Source organism: Oculina patagonica, chromosome 1, assembly GCF_052425735.1.
Source record: "Oculina patagonica isolate OP01 chromosome 1, crgOcupat, whole genome shotgun sequence".
Lineage (NCBI taxonomy): Eukaryota > Metazoa > Cnidaria > Anthozoa > Scleractinia > Oculinidae > Oculina > Oculina patagonica.
Genome location: NC_135758.1, coordinates 2,499,582 through 2,518,303, shown reverse-complemented (window position 1 = coordinate 2,518,303; position 18,722 = coordinate 2,499,582). Strand labels below are relative to the sequence as shown.

Sequence of the window (18,722 nt, the reverse complement as noted above, 5' to 3'; positions counted from 1 at the left end):
ATCGACTTCAGTTAAACAGTTCAAAGAAAATGTTTTTCATGGGTAAAGTTGCATACCACTTACTTTTCAGAACAGTTATTGAGGTTGGGTTCTATTTCGCGATCGAGAACAAATGGTCAGAATTTTGGCACCAAATTTGAGGTTGTAATTTAGTGTCGAGAGTGCCGCCTTTTTAATGTGGTGTCTGTGTCTTTGTCTAAATCACCCAAAAGTTTTCAACTGAGTCCAGGTACGCTTTTTAAAGCTGGCTATTCGATCCAGTGGTTAAAGAACTATTGAATTTTTGAAGGCAAATGTAAAATTAAAATTATAAGAACGGCATCTATATGACATAACTTTGTTTCTATTTTGATCCCTGGCCATTGTTTTGTAGCAAACAAGGAAAAACGCGCCTTAGCCTCGACAGGGTCCCCCCCAGGAGCAAAATCCTTTGTTGTGGTAAAAAATCATTTGATATGTGTATCACTTAAGTGAACACGGAGTTATCGGGGTGAAACGAAAATGGTTCCTCGAGCTAGGCTCGTGATTTTGCTGGGCGCAGCTGTTTTGCTTTGCTTTGTTCATCTGGCAACTGCTAGTCAGTTAGGTAAGAAATGTACAAGTACACCTTTCATTAAGTCTATGTTACGACTTAACAAGAAACAAACTCAATATCACTCTATGAATTAACTTACGATTGTCTACATGTATGAAAGAACACATTGCATAATGAGTTCACTGTTAGTTGAACAAAACTTTAAAAGTTTTGTTAATTCACGAACGCCACACACTCCAACTTGCAAAGTAAGCAAGGCTGCTTAGCTTACCACAATTGAAGCCCCGGATTATGACAGTAAAAACAACGAAAATACGATCTAGCTATCATACAACGACCGATTCTAGAGAGCGCTGCATATTAACTACGCGTGCAGTATAAACCTAACCATGCAGAACAAAGCTTCAGATCTTCTCGGCAAGAAAAACAACTTGTAATTACTGTATTAAACAGAACAGAACGAATTCTCTACAGAAGAGGCCATTGTTTTCCGCAAAGTTATATTTAAATGGCGAAAGAAAGTAGTCAAAATAAGTTCATCAAAAGTTAACGTCAATGTGTTTTACATAAACATGTTCCGTTGTCCAAAATGATTTACTATTCAATATTGTGTTTGTGTGCGTGTGAAACTACGTGTAAAGTTTTTTAACTTAAGTGAAAGTCGCTTTAGGAATTCAAGAGAAGCGTTGATTTTTCTCAAGTGCTTTGGTAAGGCAAAGTCTTGACCAAAATCGATGCTTCGAGCTGAAAACGAAAGCGGAATTTCTACGCTAACACCGGGAAATCTTTGATAAATTATGCTAAACAACCAAGCTAAATGAAGTGACTGAGGTGTTGTTCGATAACCCTTATAATCTCTATTTGTTATTGGTGAAACAAGGATCACATGACCTAGGGTTGGTTATCCCTGCCAAGTTGCAATTTCAATGAGAAATTTTAATCCATGCCAATCATTTACAGATCAGTTCACAGAAACATAACAAGCTGTTTTATTGTCGAGGGAGGGTGTTGCACTCTCCGAAATTAACGACAGCTATATTTGGCATTTTGACAAAATTGCTGATAAATGAGATATGCTAACTACTGTCCATCATTAGAGAAACTCTTTCAATTTAACAATTTGACCACGCGCCCTCATTTTTAATGAGCGAATAGTCAACAAGGCGCAGCGCGAAAATGACAGTGCAGTAGCCTTAATGTTTAGTAGGCACTTCAAGGGATTTCACTTAAGCCATCTTTCACTGAAGTTAACAAACTTTATGCATTTTTATTTTTAGAGCGAAAATCGAAAATAAGTTTCCGCTTTCAAGTGCAACGCTAGTGCGATTGTGTTTAATAAGCGAGTAGAAAATAATGGGCGAGCGAACAAATCAGGTTCGCGGATTTCCATTAGAACTCGCTAGGTGTTTACTAACTGCTTAAAGAGTCTGAGTTGTTAAGCCAATCAGAATGGAGGCTCTACTTTAGAACGGTAGTTGGTTACTCAGGGTCACACTGTATGTTACACGCTTCCGTGTATTAACTGTTAATTGCTGCATTTATTTTCAGCGTCATCTCTGTGCCCTAAGGGAACATTCCTGAAGACCGGACTGTTCTGTGTACCCGACTGTGGACCGGGCTACTATGGAAACACACCAACAAACACCTGTCAGAAATGTTCCTCCAGCTGTAGGACGTGCCTCAATGGCGAAGTGAACACCAACTGTTCAAGTTGCAATCCTCCTCTTTACCTTAAAGGTATCAGTACCATTTTTGTAACTGAAAGCTGGAACATAATATCTACATTTAGTTATGCCTAAAAGCGGAGCTTCATAGTTCTTTTTAAAGAGCTATGAAGCCAAATTCTAAAATCTTAATTAAGCGCGGTGCGGAATTGTATTAACGATCTCGTATTGCAAACGGTTGTTTAATGTTTGTCACACAACAAAGGCGCCACTAGCTTCTAGCTTGAAATTCGAACCGTGTATATTAAATAAAGTTTTCTTGCCTCTACTTTCTTTATGTAAACTCTAGCCAGCAGGACTCTAGCGTAATCTTGTTCTCAGATGTTTGAGCAACTTCTCGCTTTCCTTCATCTCTCTTACTATCCTCTTCTTTTCTTGAAATCATTTTCAAAGGGCTATGTTACGGGGATTTTGCATATTTTTTAACTAAACTGTTCTAAAATTAGTGGTAGGCAACTTAACTCATGAATACATTGACTTTGAACATCTAAAGGAAGAAATAACTTAAATTGCGGATAGAAATCAAGTATACGGCTAAATTAAATACCGATTTTTGTGAAGACGCGCGGAAACAACTTGAAGAGTTAAGCCTTAATTTTTCAAGATGTAATTCATTTCCATCCGAGCCATCCACAGCCAATGCAAAGACGCAGATAAACAGTTTCATTGCTCAAACATAGCAATTTTTAAATAAAACTGGACCATTATTAAAAGCTTTTCTACGACACGAATAAAAATTGTGACTGTTCAAAAATCTAGTAAAATCCGCGACAAAGGCCCTTTTAATGCTTTTGATTAGTAACACAGCTGTTGTTTTTTTTCGACAGACGGATCATGCGTCCAAACCTGTGGTGATGGTCTAACAAAGGGTCCACCTGTGACTCTGATCAGACTTGTAGGCGGAAGTACCCATTTCGAAGGCCGTGTAGAAATCAATCACAACGGAGTCTGGGGCACAGTTTGCGATGATTCCTGGGATATCCAAGATGCCACTATTGTATGCCGGGAGCTGTTACTGGGAAGTGCACAGGAGGCCGTATCTTTTGGGAGACTGGGCAAAGGAAAAGATTCACAACCTATCTGGCTCTCAAAGGTGAGTATTTTGTTTTTCACGCATTGTGTAAGTTTTCAAACTAATTTTTCAGTAGCAATTAGGGCGTTTTTTTTTTTGGGGGGGGGGGGGGAAAAAAAAAAAAAAAAAATTGGGGGGGAAAAAAAAAAAAAAAAAAAAAAAAAAAAAAAAAAAAAAAAAAAAAAAAATAAAAAAAAAAAAAAAAAAAAAAAAAAAAAATTCCCCCCCCCCCCCTCCAAGAAAATAAAGGTCCGTCCCTTACGTTGGAGTTTTTTTTATTTTTTACTCAAAAAAACTTAGCATATTTCTTTATTTATCATCATACAGTACGCTATCGACATTGTTGATCCTTTCAGTATGTAGATCGCATGTCACAAATGAACCTAGTAAACGGCCTTGCTCGCCATGTGTCTCTCCAAGGCTAATTAAGTGGATAGAACACACGCCCGGTGTTTGGGAGGTCATGGCCTTTGATTCCTGTCGTGAACTAAAGCCCGGGCTAAACAAGGATGAGAGTTGATGACAGTTGACTCTCCATGAGAGTTTTTGTCAACTCTCATCGACTATCATTAACCCGGGCCAAACGAGAACGAGAGTCCATCAAACTCTGATCCACTCTAATGAAAAATTTGAGCACGTTCAAAGTCGATCAGAGCGCATGAGAGTTTCAGGCCAAACGAGAGCGAGAGTTTTAACTCTCATCAACCCTCATTTCGTTTGACCCGGGCTTAAGAATTTTTCTTGTCCCACGCTCGTAACAGGATGAACATTACATCTTATTCATTTATTTATTGTTTTTATTCACTGAAAGGTAAAATGTAAAGGACACGAGACGCGTTTGGAGAGATGTGGGCACAATGGGTGGGGTAACCACACGTGCAGCCATTTTGAAGATGCTGGAGTGAGGTGTGCAGGACCTGATACGACCAGAGAGTGTGTCAGTAGCTGTGGAGATGGTTATTACTTAAAGAAAGGCAAGAGACAGTGTGCAGCGTGTTCTCCGAGCTGCTTGACGTGTGAAGACTCCCCAACAACATGCACCAGTTGTGACTCTTCACGATTTCGTAAAGGTAACGAATGTCATCAATTTAGTGTGGTTAAATAAGAATGCGCATGAGATCAAAGATCAAAAGGTGTTTTCTCTCTTTTCTCCGTAACTGGATTCATGCAACAAACAGCAAATTAGCGAGCCGTGGGTATCGTGGACGCAACGCTAAAATAAAGTTAATCTTTACTCTTCCATTGACCACACCCCTTCAAGCCACTCCCTTTACGTTGACTTATTATTGATTTCTCTTTATCTTCTTGGGCAAGAAAATTGTATTGTTCTTCGTCCAGGTCCTGTACTCCAACTGGTTCAAAATTGGTGGTAAAACAGGCCAGCACTCCTGTTTTACCTTTGATAAAAAACCTTTCCGGTCAGTAGAAAGGACGTAAAGAGTAGAAGGTAGCGAGAATAAGAAGGACGAGAAAATGTAAGAAAAGCTAAACAAGAAAACGGGTCAGCGAAAAAAATCAACAACAACAAACCCAATCTACATGTAGCTTGAATGTAAAAAAATGCTTTTCTAACAAATTTTAGGAAAATTTGGCATTGTACTACCAGAAACAATTGAACGATCAAAAAAGCGAGGTTTTCTTAGATAATTCAGCGGTTAAAGCGTTAACAATCTCCACCGTTATTTCTACAGGCAAAAGCTGCGTAACAACATGTGGACAAGGTTTCTATGGCGACACCTATGATCGACAGTGCAAACCATGTTACCCCAGTTGCCGGACATGCGCAGACGGAAGGTCGTCCACTTCTTGCACAACATGCCCGGATGATCGATACTTGAAGGGAGATCAGTGCGTGGTGAGTTGCGCATCTTCGATGGTGGGTCAAAGACGGCGGATTCGCCTTGCAGGAGTTAACTCCACTGAGCTTGAGGGCCGACTGGAAGTTTTTGTGAATGGGGCATGGAGCACTGTTTGTGACAAGTCGTTTGATTTCCCTGAAGCAAGTGTAGCTTGTCGACAGCTTGGGCTTGGAGGCGCTTTAAAAGCTGTAAAGAAAACTGTGTATGGATTTGGAACCGGCCCAGTATGGTCCAATGATGCGAACTGCACTGGACGAGAGAGCACTCTGTTCCAGTGCCCGAATGCGCCTCGTAGACGAGGCACGCGGTGTTACCATAGCAGCGACGTGGGGGTTGTTTGCACGGGACCAAGAATTGGCGCGCCTCAAACCAATCAGTGTTTGAGGCAATGCAATCCCGGCTGGTTTAAGAACAATGTCGATATTTGTGTTTTATGCGCTGCGCAGTGTTCTAAATGCCTAGGGGCCAGCTACCGATGCACAAAGTGCAAAGCACCGAAATACTTAAAAAATAATACCTGCATTGATAAATGTCCAGTTGGCGAGTACGGGCACCTTCCCACCAGGGAATGCCGCAAGTGTAACACCGCTACATGTGTGACATGCGCAGATGGAACCGATGGGAATAACTGTACTTCATGCAAGGCTCCAAAGGCGCTCAAGGGAGGGAAGTGCGAAATGGCCTGTGGGCCTAATTTGTATCACAAAAGCGGCGTATGTGTAGATGATTGTGGCCATTCGTTTTACAAGTTTAACAAGAATCATTCCTGCCTCTCTTGTCCATCTAACTGTTTGCAATGTACGTATAACAGTGCTAGAAGGGCTCCGCAATGCACTGTGTGCACACCGCCCCTTGTTTTTGACAACAATGCGTGTCTCGCCAACTGTTCAGGCGCCAAAGTTGCCGTGCCCGTTTTACCTAAGAACGGTTCGTCTCCAAATGGAGCACTCGTGCGACTGAGTAATGGATCCGACTATTTAGAAGGAGTGCTGGAGATTTTACACGATGGAATTTGGGGAACAGTGTGCGATGACGGATGGGACTCAAGAGAAACAAACGTTGTTTGTAGAGAGCTCGGTCTCGGTAGCGCCGACACTGAAACATCACTTGCTCATATCCAAAGACAATCGTCAGATGCAGCTAATGGCAAACTATGGCTTGACGATGTTTTCTGCACAGGAAATGAGAAATCCCTCCACGAGTGTCGTCATAGTCCTTGGGGTGAGACGAACTGTAGGCACGAGGAAGACGCGGTCCTTCGTTGCACAGGGCCGGGAATACGCACGTGCCAGCAAAAGTGCCCGGACGGGTTTTACGAGAAAAAGGGACTGAGAGCGTGCCTTCAGTGCAATGTCTCGTGCAGCACGTGCGTTGGTACTCCCGACAACTGCCAAAGCTGCTCAACCGGTTATTACAAGAAGAACAAAACGTGTGTGGCTGAATGTGGGCGTGGTTTCTTTCTTTCGGGCAGCACGTGCCTTAAATGCGACGCGTCATGCGGCAACTGTGAAGGAAAGCCAGACAACTGCACCTCGTGCCCGGGGGGAGACCCTTCTAAGTACAGGAAAGGTTCGAGCTGTGTAACAGATTGTGCGCCTGGTTACAAACCAACCTCTATACCACAAGTACGTCTCGTTCAAGGACCAACTCTGTTTGAAGGACGCGTTGAGGTAAGTTTTAGCTAAAAACTGGAAGTTAGCTATGGAGTGTACTCTTATAAACTCCTATAGATTACATGTAACTAAAACTTTAGGATCAAAAAATCATTTCTACCCGCAATATCGCGAATGGAACAATTATAAACAAATCAGTTATGCGAGGAGAGATGCAATAGGCTATTTTCGCGCGCATTTCACTCTACAAACAAAAGAATTAAGTCGACATTCAGGGGAATAATATAATTTGAATTTTCTTTTGTTTTCTTCCCCTCAATCTCGACTTCACTCCAAGTTCTCCATTGCTTTGGATCAGTGGAGCGCAATTTTAAGCTAACCTATTCAGAACGCCATTATCTCGAATTAGTTGGAGAAGTTACATTCCGGCTCAAGAGATGTTGGTTTGTGCCCTAGTTGTTTTCTTGGAAAAATATTTCTTTCTCACAGTGCCTCTGAATCTCTATATTCAGATGTATTTGTTAATGGTTGCTGAAGAATTGTTAAGGCTACCTGAAAAATATATGGGTAGGGCTAACTGGCATATCCTAATAATCTCTTCCGATTCTCAGTCGACGGGAAATTAAAGGGACACCGGGGATTTTGAGGCTTTTCGGTAAAAAGTACTAAAATTGGCGAATTGGTCTTTTTATACATGAAATGCACCTAGTACATCAAGATGGAGATTAAAGTCAATTGCTGTTGAAGGAAGAAGGGAGCCATAATAGTTTTTTGGTGTTTCAGTGCAGTCCAAAAGGACAAAACTTGAAAAAAATCAGCCTGACCTTCTCAAGTTGAGATCGAAAGTTCCTGATGGCATCACGATAATTTCACTTGTTTATCGCTTTAGCACACTTGCATAGTGATTTTTAACAAAATTGGACCACTATTCGTAGTTTCCATATGGTTAGCCTGGTAAGCTCAGTTGGTAGAGCGCCGGACTGCTGTGCAGGAGGTCGTGGGTTCGAACCCCAGACCGGACCAACACTCAGGGTCTTAAAATAACTGAGGAGAATGTGCTGCCTTTGCAATGACATCTGCAAATGGTTAGACATTCTAGTCTTCTCGGAAAAGGACGATAAACCGTAGGTCCCGTCTCCTGTATCTTCAGTCTTATAACAGGGGACGTTAAAGAACCCACACACTATTCGAAAAGAGTAGGGCACGAAGCTCCCGGTGTTGTGGTCTGGCCTTTGAGACGTGAATAAGTAGGTGTACAGCGCATTTGAACATATACACATGAAAAATGCGCTATATAAATTCATTATCATTGTCATTTACGCTCTAGATTTTTTGAAGTGAAACTGGTGACAGTGTCCCTTTAAAACAGTATTTTCATTGCTCATTATCCCCCTTTTTTCCTACTCGTCTTCAGATTTATCACAATGGCAAGTACGGGAGCATCTGCGACGATTCGTGGGATATAAAAGATGCCACCGTTGTGTGCAGAATGCTAGGAATGGGAAATGCTACAGACGCCCCAAAGCGAGCCAAGTATGGTCAAGCCACAGGCGAGGTTTGGATGGACGATGTCAATTGCACAGGTAAGTCCAAGTTAAGGTAATTCACGTGAAATAGAACTGCTCATAGATTTCCAACCAAACTTTGGCGGTTAGTTCTTTACCAATTTTGAAATAAAAAAGGGGGGTCACCGAATTCGTTTAGGAGCAGGAAGACCTTGTATATACCACAAAATTTTTTTAATAATTCCTTTGCGAGTACTGGCAAAGTACACGTTTTCGGTTATAATGTATTATTCTGCCATAGAAATTGATCTGTATTTATTCTATAGAAAGAGTTTGATCGTTACTCTCGAACTAAGAGAAAAAAAAATGATAGGTCACTGTACTCGTTTACGTGATTATCCCGCGATGGACAAGCATCCCATCCAAAGGAGAAGTAGAAATATTCCTAGCCGCTTAATGCTATCGAAACCGGGATACGCCTCGGCAGTGTGGGCCACTTGGTTCGAGGCTTCCCTTTCATTTACTTTCTATGATCTGGGCAGTTCATTCAATGCTTGAATTCTTGTTATACCGGCAAAACATAAAGATTTTTCTTCCTTGTAGGAAACGAGCTTTCGCTGGTTGCCTGTCCGTTCAACGGTTGGGGAAATGAAAACTGCGACCATAACGAGGACGCAGGAGTTGTCTGCCAACTTCCAAGTAACACCGGTGACTGTCTTTCTAAATGTGATGTCAGCAATGGTTACTTTCTGGACGCAAGCCAAGGGTGCGGGAAATGTAGCATCAACTGCAAAACCTGCTCTGGAAATGTAGAAAATTGTACCTCGTGCCCGCCAAAAACATTTCTCAACGTGACAGGAAACATGACATACAATTGCGCCGGCTTTTGCATTGATCGTTACTTTCCTGATCCTGTCACGCAACGCTGCATGCCGTGTAACAAGGAGTGCTTTGGCTGCGAAGGGCGTAAAGACAACTGTACCTCGTGCGATACGAATAAGTTTCTTAAAAACTCAAATTGCGTTAAAAAATGCGCGGAAAACGAGATGACTCTTCAAGGCGTCGATGATATTCGCCTGGTTGGTGCAAATTCAACTGTCGAAGGAAGAGTCGAGGTTTTTCACGACGGGGAGTGGGGCACAGTTTGCGATGATTCTTTTGACCTCAACGATGCACACGTGATCTGCCGGCAGTTGAAGCTGGGCAAAGCACTGGAAGCTCGCTCCAGGGCTAAATATGGCCAGGGGACCGGAAAAATCCTTATTGATGATCTGCAATGTTTAGGAACGGAGAGGAGTATTAAGGACTGCAAAATGAGGTCTGGTAAGTACGCATTTGCAACGGCTCTACGCAAATAAACGTTACAGTCTACATATCTTTTAATTTAAATTTTTATGCAGTTACAGATCTACACGAGTCTATTCTGAGTGTTTTTTTATGACAGCATAAAGCATCAGCATGGCTTAGTTCTTATGATACAGTTGCCGGTTGTTCAAAGGATGGATAACGCCATACACAGGATAAATCACTATCTAGTGGACCCGGGGGGGTACTCCCTATAATGGCCTATACGGGGAGGCTCCGCCCGAAAAGGGGTACCTTTTTCAGGCTCCAGGTATATAAAAGGGTAGGGATTTCACAAGTTGAGGTATATGAAAGGGTAGGGAAATCTGCCATAATGTTATTTTAAAAGGCCTTTACAATAAATATTTCGAGCAGACGCAACTTTTGGCTGTATCGTTTTAATTTATTAAGCGCTACTAAAAATAACAAGAAAACTTCCCGTTTTAGGTTAATGTGATGTCGTGTTGGTATATGAAAGGGGTGCCTTTTTGCAATAAAAGGTATACAAAAGGGGTACCTTTTTCTATCAAAATGGTATATAAAAGGGTAAGGGGTTGGATCTCCGGGCGGAGCCTCCCCGTACAAAACTTTTTTGAGTACCCCCCCCGGGCTAGTGGATTGCGTAGTTTGTTTTGTCAACACCTATTGGATAGCGTTATTTACCTTCTGAGCAGATGGGCCCAGGCTTACGTGTGCACAGATTAATAAACAATGTTTCCCTTGTTTTAAACTGTGATATCGTAAACACGTTTTCCTATCCAAGCAGAGAGCGCAACAGTATCCAGTCACGGGACGGGGCATTCCTTGAAGAAATGTAGGGCTCCTCTGCCTAGAAAGCAACTGTTGCTGTTGTTGTTTTCGTTGTTGATATATCTTTTCCTCATTAAGGTGGAATTGGTGCCCATAACTGCAGACACACAGAAGATGCCGGGGTCAAATGCGCGGGTCCAGATATGTCTCTAAAATGCGTGTCCTCTTGTGGGGCTGGTTTCTTCAAGGGAAAAGCAAAAAGATGCGAGCGGTGCGCGTTGAAATGCAAGACCTGTAACGGAACGGCGTCTTCCTGTAGAAGCTGCGATTTCCCTTACTTCTACACGTCCTCGGATTGTGTAACCAAGTGCCCGCCTGGTTTCTATGGCAACGTCAAAGAACGTCTTTGCAAACTTTGCGACAAAATCTGCCAGACGTGCTCGGATGGGGAGACTGGAGACAAGTGCAGGTCCTGCCCAAATGGATTATTTCTCAGTAAGTACACTTATTTAGTATGCTGCGTTTGTCCCGCCATCTTAAAATTAATGCCACCAAGTATAATTTGATATTTTCTGCGGAAACGAGGTCTAGGTATAAGTGCGTTGCGCGAGGTTTTGTGGGACATGCGTTTGGGATGGGCGAATGTTTAAAACGATGGGACTTTTTACGGTCAGCCTTGCAGTGTAATGTTAACCCAGCATCACTTGAGGGGTACACAGTCCCCGCTGTTTTACCTCGTGGTGGTCATTAGGTGTCTGGTGGTGTTGCGTACATCACCATTTTTAATTTACGCATCTCGTAGACGTATCACTCGAGATGTGTTGATAAATTGTACATTGGGCTTGGTTGACCAAGACTTTTTGGGTCCAAAAAGGTTTCACTCCTTTTCCAACTGGCTCAACAGTGCCGGCGCTTAAAATGCGACTAGGAGTATTGCTACTCCCCCTGAATAGGTGGTAGTCCACAGGATATATCCCCAGCACTTGTCGGTATCCATGCGTGTTGCCCTAGAAAACAACACAATGTCCCCGTCCAGTGATCGTAGCTGGAACCATTGGTTGGAGTTCAACCCACTTAACATTACGCCGCGCGCCCGTGTCCCTGTCCGGCGGTGTAGTTTGGGTAAAATCATCTCTTTAGCAACAACAACAACAACAACAACACATTTTTATGTCCTACGTATGGAATCGTGTTCTTGTGTCACGCTCATTCTGCTATTGGTTTGATTTACAGATGGCAGCGCCTGCGTTAAAGATTGCGGAGATCTTCGTTCTGTGTCGTCACTGTTTCTTCCCAAGCCGCCGCAACCTGAGGTCCGAATAGTAGGAGACAGCCCCGGACGAGGCCGTGTCGAAGTGCTGTATGATGGAGTCTGGGGAACAGTTTGCGACGATGACTGGGACATAAACGACGCAAACGTTGTGTGCAAAGAACTTGGATTTGGGAAAGCAAAAGAGGCTACGGTGCAATCCAGTTCTGGCAAAGGTTAGTCTAAGGCTCTGTCCTCACTAACCCGGGTAAATTTGAAAACGTATCTTTTTTTTTACCCAGTTAGGCCAACCGTCCACACTGAAACGGCGTTTTCGGTCACCGAAAATGGTACTTTTCAAAAACGCTCTTCAAAGTGGGTAAATTTGAAAACTCCGGCTAGGTGGTGTAGTGTGGACGGCAAAAACGGGCGTAACCGGGACATTTTGAAAACGCTGACGTCAAATAGTCATGTATTGTCTGTCAAAACAAAAGGTTTAATTAGCTTAACAATAGCTCTGTACATGCGGGCATTTTATACAGCGTTTTTAAATCTATTCGTTTTCAAATTTATCCGGGTTAATGTGGACAGGGCCTAATGTGTTTCACTTGGCGCAAAAAAATGAATTGAAAGTTTGACAAAAAACAATAAGTCACGCCTATATCTTATACCTTCTTTAAAAGTTTCTTTCATTTGTTGTTTCGTATTTTAAGGGAGCGGTGTTATATGGATGGATAACGTTAACTGTATTGGCTTTGAGTCTTCATTGACCCACTGTCGTCATGTGGGCTGGGGAGAAGGCAACTGTGATCCGAACCACGGCGAGGATGCCGGTGTAGTGTGTGACAATACAACTGTGGAAGAACTCAGCAACAACTTCTGTAGGAAGGTCAACTATGGTTCCTGTGATGATCTTCAGGTAAACAAGTACACTTTACACAAGCTTACACAAGATTGATTGATTGACTGACTGACTGACTGACTGATTGACTGACTGACTGACTGACTGAATGACTGACTGACTGACTGATTGACTGACTGACTGACTGACTGACTGTTTAACTAGCTGAATGACTGACTGACCATCTTCCGATTTGCTGACCGACAAACAGACAGACAGACAGACAGACAGACAGACAGACAGACACGACAGAAAGACAGACTTACTGACCGACCGACCGACCGTCCAGTTAACTGACTGTTTGACCGACTGGCATTCTGACTGACTGACTGACTGACCGACTGACTGACTGACTGACTGACTGACGGGTTGATAGGTTGATTGAATGATCGTTTGATTGATTAATTGAATGATTGACAGTAGTTCAAATGGTAGATAACGTTGTCTATCGGACAAATGCACTGTATAACGATTTATCCAATAAATAGTGTGTTCTATACCTTGAACAACTGGACCTAGATTTGTTACAATGTATGTTTTTTATTTCTTGGTTTCTATAGTGTACGTTCTCTCTTTTGCAGTTGTGTGACAGTCACGCAAAAGTCATGTGTGTCGACTTGGACCTGTATAACCAGAAAGGGATAGAGGAATCCGTGTGTATGCAATGTCCAAATGGTTTCACGGGAGATGGTCAACAATGTCGAGGTATCGTGCTCAGCTTTCACCTTTTTTTATTTACAGCTTTAGCATCTGTACATGTTATTGTCGTTGTGATGGCTAACGTCCGATTCTGTCTTCCGCCGCCGCGAAGGAAAAAGAACGTCTGATCGCAGGTCGTAAGCAGGCGAACAACATTTTTTTTCGGGGGTTAATATGTCAAATTATGTTTATTGATTCATTTGGTTCGGTACATTAGTGGTTCATTTTAAGTATTTTTTTCTTTTTTTATAATTACTTATTAGTTATTGCCTCCAGTCCCCCTGTGTTTGACACAACTCCAACCAGTGAGGTCACTACAGTGCAATTTCAAGACGCGTTCAACCTGGAGTGCTCATCCAGGCCTCCTGTTGTATATCCGTCCGTGTGGGACTGGAAAAAGAACGGACAGCCTCTTTCTGCGGCCGACATAAGAGCAAAAAGGATTACTTCTGCATCCGGGACCTTGATAGTGCGATCTGCTGTCGCTGAGGACAGCGGCAACTACACTTGCACGTTAGTAAACAGTGCGGGTTCAGTCGAGAGTGATCCAGCGATGGTTGTTGTAAAAGGTTAGTCTGTAAACTTGTGATCAAGTCTGAAAAGCAGTGCATTAAAAATTTTATTACATTGAATTTCTAGGCAAAGCATTCCTTTCTTGCGTTCTGAATAAACCGCGAGGATAGTGGATCGCAATTTCGTACCTCGAGTATTCGTTCCTTACAACGACAACAAACTTTTTTTCACACAATCATAATATATACATCGTCTTTCACCTCCCGCAATTAGCAAGAAGAAAATTAAGAAGAAAATAAAAAAGAAAAAAAAAAAAAAGAAACATGTTAATTTACAACTATAATAGCAATAAGACTTTACCTTGATCAAAGTAATTCCTGTGGTAACTTTTTTAATGGCTGAGTTAACTTAATTCTCACAGAATCAAACATTTATTATAAGTTCCCCCATTTTGTTTATTCTAGTCTCGCCCCAGATCCCCGGAGTCCAGTCAGCAGACGTTGCCCAGGGCGACACGGCAACTTTGGCTTGTTTAGTGTCCAGTTTTCCACAGTCGAACATAACATGGCGATATAAGGGCCAAGTCCTCAGCTCCAACAGCAGCAAATATGAGGTCATCAACAGCAACTACACTTTACTGATTAAAAACGCGATGTTTGAAGACGCTGGGAACTATGAATGCGAGGCAAAGAATGAATTGGGTGGAGCTGTAGCTTATGCCAAGCTCACGGTGGGATGTGAGTAATTCTTGATTAATTGATTGATTGATTGATTGATTGATTGATTGATTGATTGACTGCCTGACTGACTGATTGCTCGATTGATCGATTGATTGATTGACGGCCTGCCTACCTGACTAATTGATTAAATGATTGAATAATTGATTGACTGCTTATCTGATTGATTAATTGATTGATTGACAGCTTTTAGCTGCTATTGAAGGTTGAGCGCTTTTTCCAGGCTGTTGGAGCCTTCTACGGATCTTTTCTTAAAAGAATTATGGATATGCTGGAAAATTTTGTTTTTAAGCTTCCATTAAATATTTTTTTACTTTGGCATTTCAGAGTCGAAATAAAGATCTATAACAGGAAATCAAACTTAGTAAAGCATGGAGTTGTTTTGCTAAATTGTGTAAAGTTTCTTTACCAAGAATGAGCTTCGCGAGTCTTTTATATTTTACCCCTGTTTTCATATCGTAAAAACGCATAAACTAGAACTCGCTTAAACAAGTGATAGTATGCAAGGTCGTGTAAGGAACATTGTACGAAAACTGCGTGTCCAATGCCAAAACTCTTTTGGATACTCAAACCTTATTAACATTTTTTTATTATTATTTTTTGTGCACGCTTTAGTGACGATTCAATACGTGGATTTCTTGTCGCCGGTGAAGATTGCAAAGATTGGCCAAGATGTTACCCTGCCTTGTACTGTAAAAGCATTTCCTATTCCAAATATGGCGTGGAAGAAGGACGGAGAACTGGTAACTAATGACAGTCGTCACGTGATTACTCGAACAGCGTTGAAGATACTTCAAGTTTCCACGGGTGACATGGGAAGGTACTACTGTGTAGCATGGAATAGAGGCAGCGTCCAGGCAAAGAGTGTTCTGCTGTTTATATCAGGTACGAATTCAATTTGAACTTCTGTAAGCTTTTTGCACTCAGTTTAACACGCAAAACTTGAAACGACTTTAACGATACCACACGAAAGCACAGGCCAATAAGTTTCATTTGAATGGTCGCACAACTAGGGTTTCATGCACAGACTTAAAAGTAAGAATCACCTTGTACAGCAGAACAAACAGAACCACATGAAAGTACTGCTCAATAGCTTTAATTTGAATGGTCGCACACTGGGGGTTCATCCACAGACTAAAAAAGTTAGAACCACCTTGTACAGCATAATAAACAGTACCGCATGAAAGTACTGCTCAGTTGCTTTCATTTGAACGGTCACACACTGGGGGTTCATCAACAGAATTAAAAGTCAGAGCCCTTGTACAGCATAATAAACAGTACCGCATGAAAGTACTGCTCAGTAGCTTTCATTTGATCGGTAATGCACTATGATTTCACAAGAAAACGGGACATCTGTTTTAATGCATAAACAGCAAAACAGCGCATTTAATACATAAACTTATTTTTACTGTTTTTAAATAAGAACTTCTTTTAATTTTTAGCCTTAGCAGAAATTGTTTGCATTCTCCACCCATTTTCGAGAAAAAAATTGGAATAAATTTAAAGCAACATTTGGAGAAGTAGGGATCAAGTTGATCAAGTTGAGGAAAATTTACTGGAATAATTGGTGCAATAACTACTTTGTTTTCTGTCATTTTTTCCCCTCCAGGACCTCCGATTATCGACATTCCGCCACAGGACAAAAATGTTTTGAGTGGAGCTAATGTTTCTTTTTACTGTGTTGGATATGCTGACCCACCTCCCGAGATCATTTGGCAGAAGAATTCGGAACGCATCGAGTCTTCGGACAGGATAAAAGTCGATGCCATACAGGGAAGGGGACAGCTTCGGATTTTCTCGGTTACAGTCGGAGATTCGGGAGTGTACAAGTGCATATATAAAAACAGCCTTGGTGAAGTTAGTCGGTCAGCAAAGCTTACGGTGGACGGTCAGACAGGAATAGGTCAGTTCAATTGTTTTTTATTTTATTTTTTTTTTTTTTTTTTTTTTAAAAAAAAAAAAAAAAAAAAAAGTTTATTTATCCTTTTAACTCTACAGCGGCAATTTTGGTAACCATCACAGAGGTCAGTTCCTTGCGCGTATAGTTCCCGCCAAAATGGTCACGACAAATATATGTCATAGTTTTGAAATTCTCCACTTTCAAGCATGTTTCTTTATCGCCTCGTATTTTGGTTGTCATTGCGTTTTCTTTTTAAATAACGTTTTCTTTTAACTTCTTACTCGTTACACTTCAAATTCTAACAAAACTATCGTCAAAGATTTGCGTTGAGAGAAAGTCGTGACGCGTGAATGCGTGAAAAATCGGTGCGTGAAACGTAATTACGACCCCTCGAATCTTTTTACCTTCCTGAGTATGCGTAATTACAAACTTTATAATTCCTTCATTTGAGAAACACACCTAATCAAACCGTTAAATGATTTAATGCAATACTCAGCTAATTTCAAAACGCAACAGTATACAAACAAAATTCTACGGTTTCTTTTAACTCCATATTTTAGGATCTGGAAACACAGCTGCGAAATCACACGGCCTTAGCACCGGAGCACTGGTGGGAATCATCATTCCAGCTATAGTCGTTGTCCTCCTCGTCATCGCTGTCATCGTCTACAAGTGTAGAAAGTCTTCGTATAACAGAAGTGACAAATTGATTAACAATCAAACCCGATTTTCCGACTTGAAAACGAAACTACGCACACCCTTTGGAAATAATGAAACGCCTTATGAACAAACAACGGAGCCATATGACGAAGACATTGATTGACAGATTGGTTGACAAGTCAGCTCTATTGTCCGAGAACATGAAAGATAAAACATCAGGGACACCTTTTGAAGAAAAAACAGAGCCTTATATGATGAAGACACTGATTGATTAAGCCAGAGTCGCGAAGGCATGGAACTAACTTAAGCTTTTAACATAAATAAACTTTTTAGCTATTATCTAAGTAGTTACACATAGGTGGCTAGGGCATAGACCGCACTATAGAAAACATACATATCACAGTTTTGCAAAATAGTTTCTCAAACTCATTAATAATTCATCAAGTTAAAACAAAATAATCACTTGCTTTGTCTTTTTACGAGGTTTTACTTTAATTTTCTCGAGAATGCTTTAGAATTTAATTACGGGGTCACTAAGACATGAATTTCAGTAAGATCTTTTAAATAATATACAAAATGTTGCCGTGCTATGAGTAGATTTTTGGTACTTAATTTTCGTACTCATTGCTCGAACTTTCATCGAAATCCGTCTTAATTTGCAAAGATGGCAGCCACTTGAGTGAATACGCTCCAAGTTTGGGGGCTACTGTTTTCCTGCTCTGTATTGTTTTAATTGTTTTTGTTTTCTATGTTTTACGTAACTGCTGAGTTCACCGGGTTTTTACACTGAGGGTGAACCAGCATTGCTTAGTTAAATATTGTAATTTTAGAGTATAACGCAGCCGTGAGGTTTCACTTAGTAATAGACATATATTAGTTTTAGTGAAAACAATCTTGGCCAGAGGTTTTCTTTGTTCTCTTTTTACCTGTACAGAATTTAAGTAACAAGGGTAGCAAAAAGTGAAATGTTACAATTAACGCATAACTAGTTTCTTAAGTAATTAAATTTTTTTGCTACTCTATATTAGGTCGATAAGACTTGATATTGAATTTAAGGCAAGCACTGCATTTTATACTCAGGGATTTTGCCCTTATTTTCGAGCGGTTTTTAATTGTGTTGTAGAACCAGAACCAAAATAATCACTCTGACCAATCAAAGGCCAGGACACAGACAATCCAGTGAACCAATCAAAACTCGAGGCAGAACACGTAGACGGCGTGAAGCTCAGAAAAACGAGTCACGCTTGGTTTTGGTTATATTTCTGATCGGTTGAAATAGCGGCGAGAGATTTTTTAGACATTCAAGAGACAGAGGGAAACAAAACCAATAGTATTCAGGAGTACTTTCGACGCTAAATTGAAACCCGCTCTATAAGTATATCAAACATATCGTAATAAATTTTTTATTGTAAAATTGGGATGTTATATGTCATTTATTACTTCGTCGATTTAATGGCAAAATCAGCCTAGTTTTTTGAGATCTAACTCAATTTGTATCCAACACCGATCGTGTGTGAAAATCCAATTAATGTCTAAAGCTGTTTAGTTTTTGGTACGAATGCTTAGTGATCGAAAATTATTGAGCCATGTTCACACATCTGAAAGCTTGGACAATTTCGTTGAGAACTTGCCAAGTTGAGCGCAAGCTACAAAGAACATGT

The 18,722-nt window shown here is 41.1% G+C and overlaps 1 protein-coding gene across 1 annotated transcript; it reads left to right on the top strand.

Annotated features, from left to right (window-relative positions):
* Positions 1-458: 458 nt before the first annotated feature.
* LOC144649468 (antigen WC1.1-like) lies at positions 459-18,477 on the top strand. Its single transcript, XM_078508994.1, has 16 exons — positions 459-586; positions 2,084-2,272; positions 3,087-3,352; positions 4,143-4,401; positions 5,023-6,860; positions 8,218-8,386; positions 8,912-9,631; positions 10,541-10,897; positions 11,636-11,887; positions 12,365-12,570; positions 13,134-13,257; positions 13,515-13,820; positions 14,229-14,501; positions 15,117-15,386; positions 16,111-16,404; positions 16,962-18,477. The coding sequence occupies exons 1-16, from the start codon at positions 502-504 to the stop codon at positions 17,222-17,224; spliced, it is 5,871 nt and encodes a 1,956-aa protein (XP_078365120.1). The 5' UTR covers positions 459-501; the 3' UTR covers positions 17,225-18,477.
* Positions 18,478-18,722: the final 245 nt, after the last annotated feature.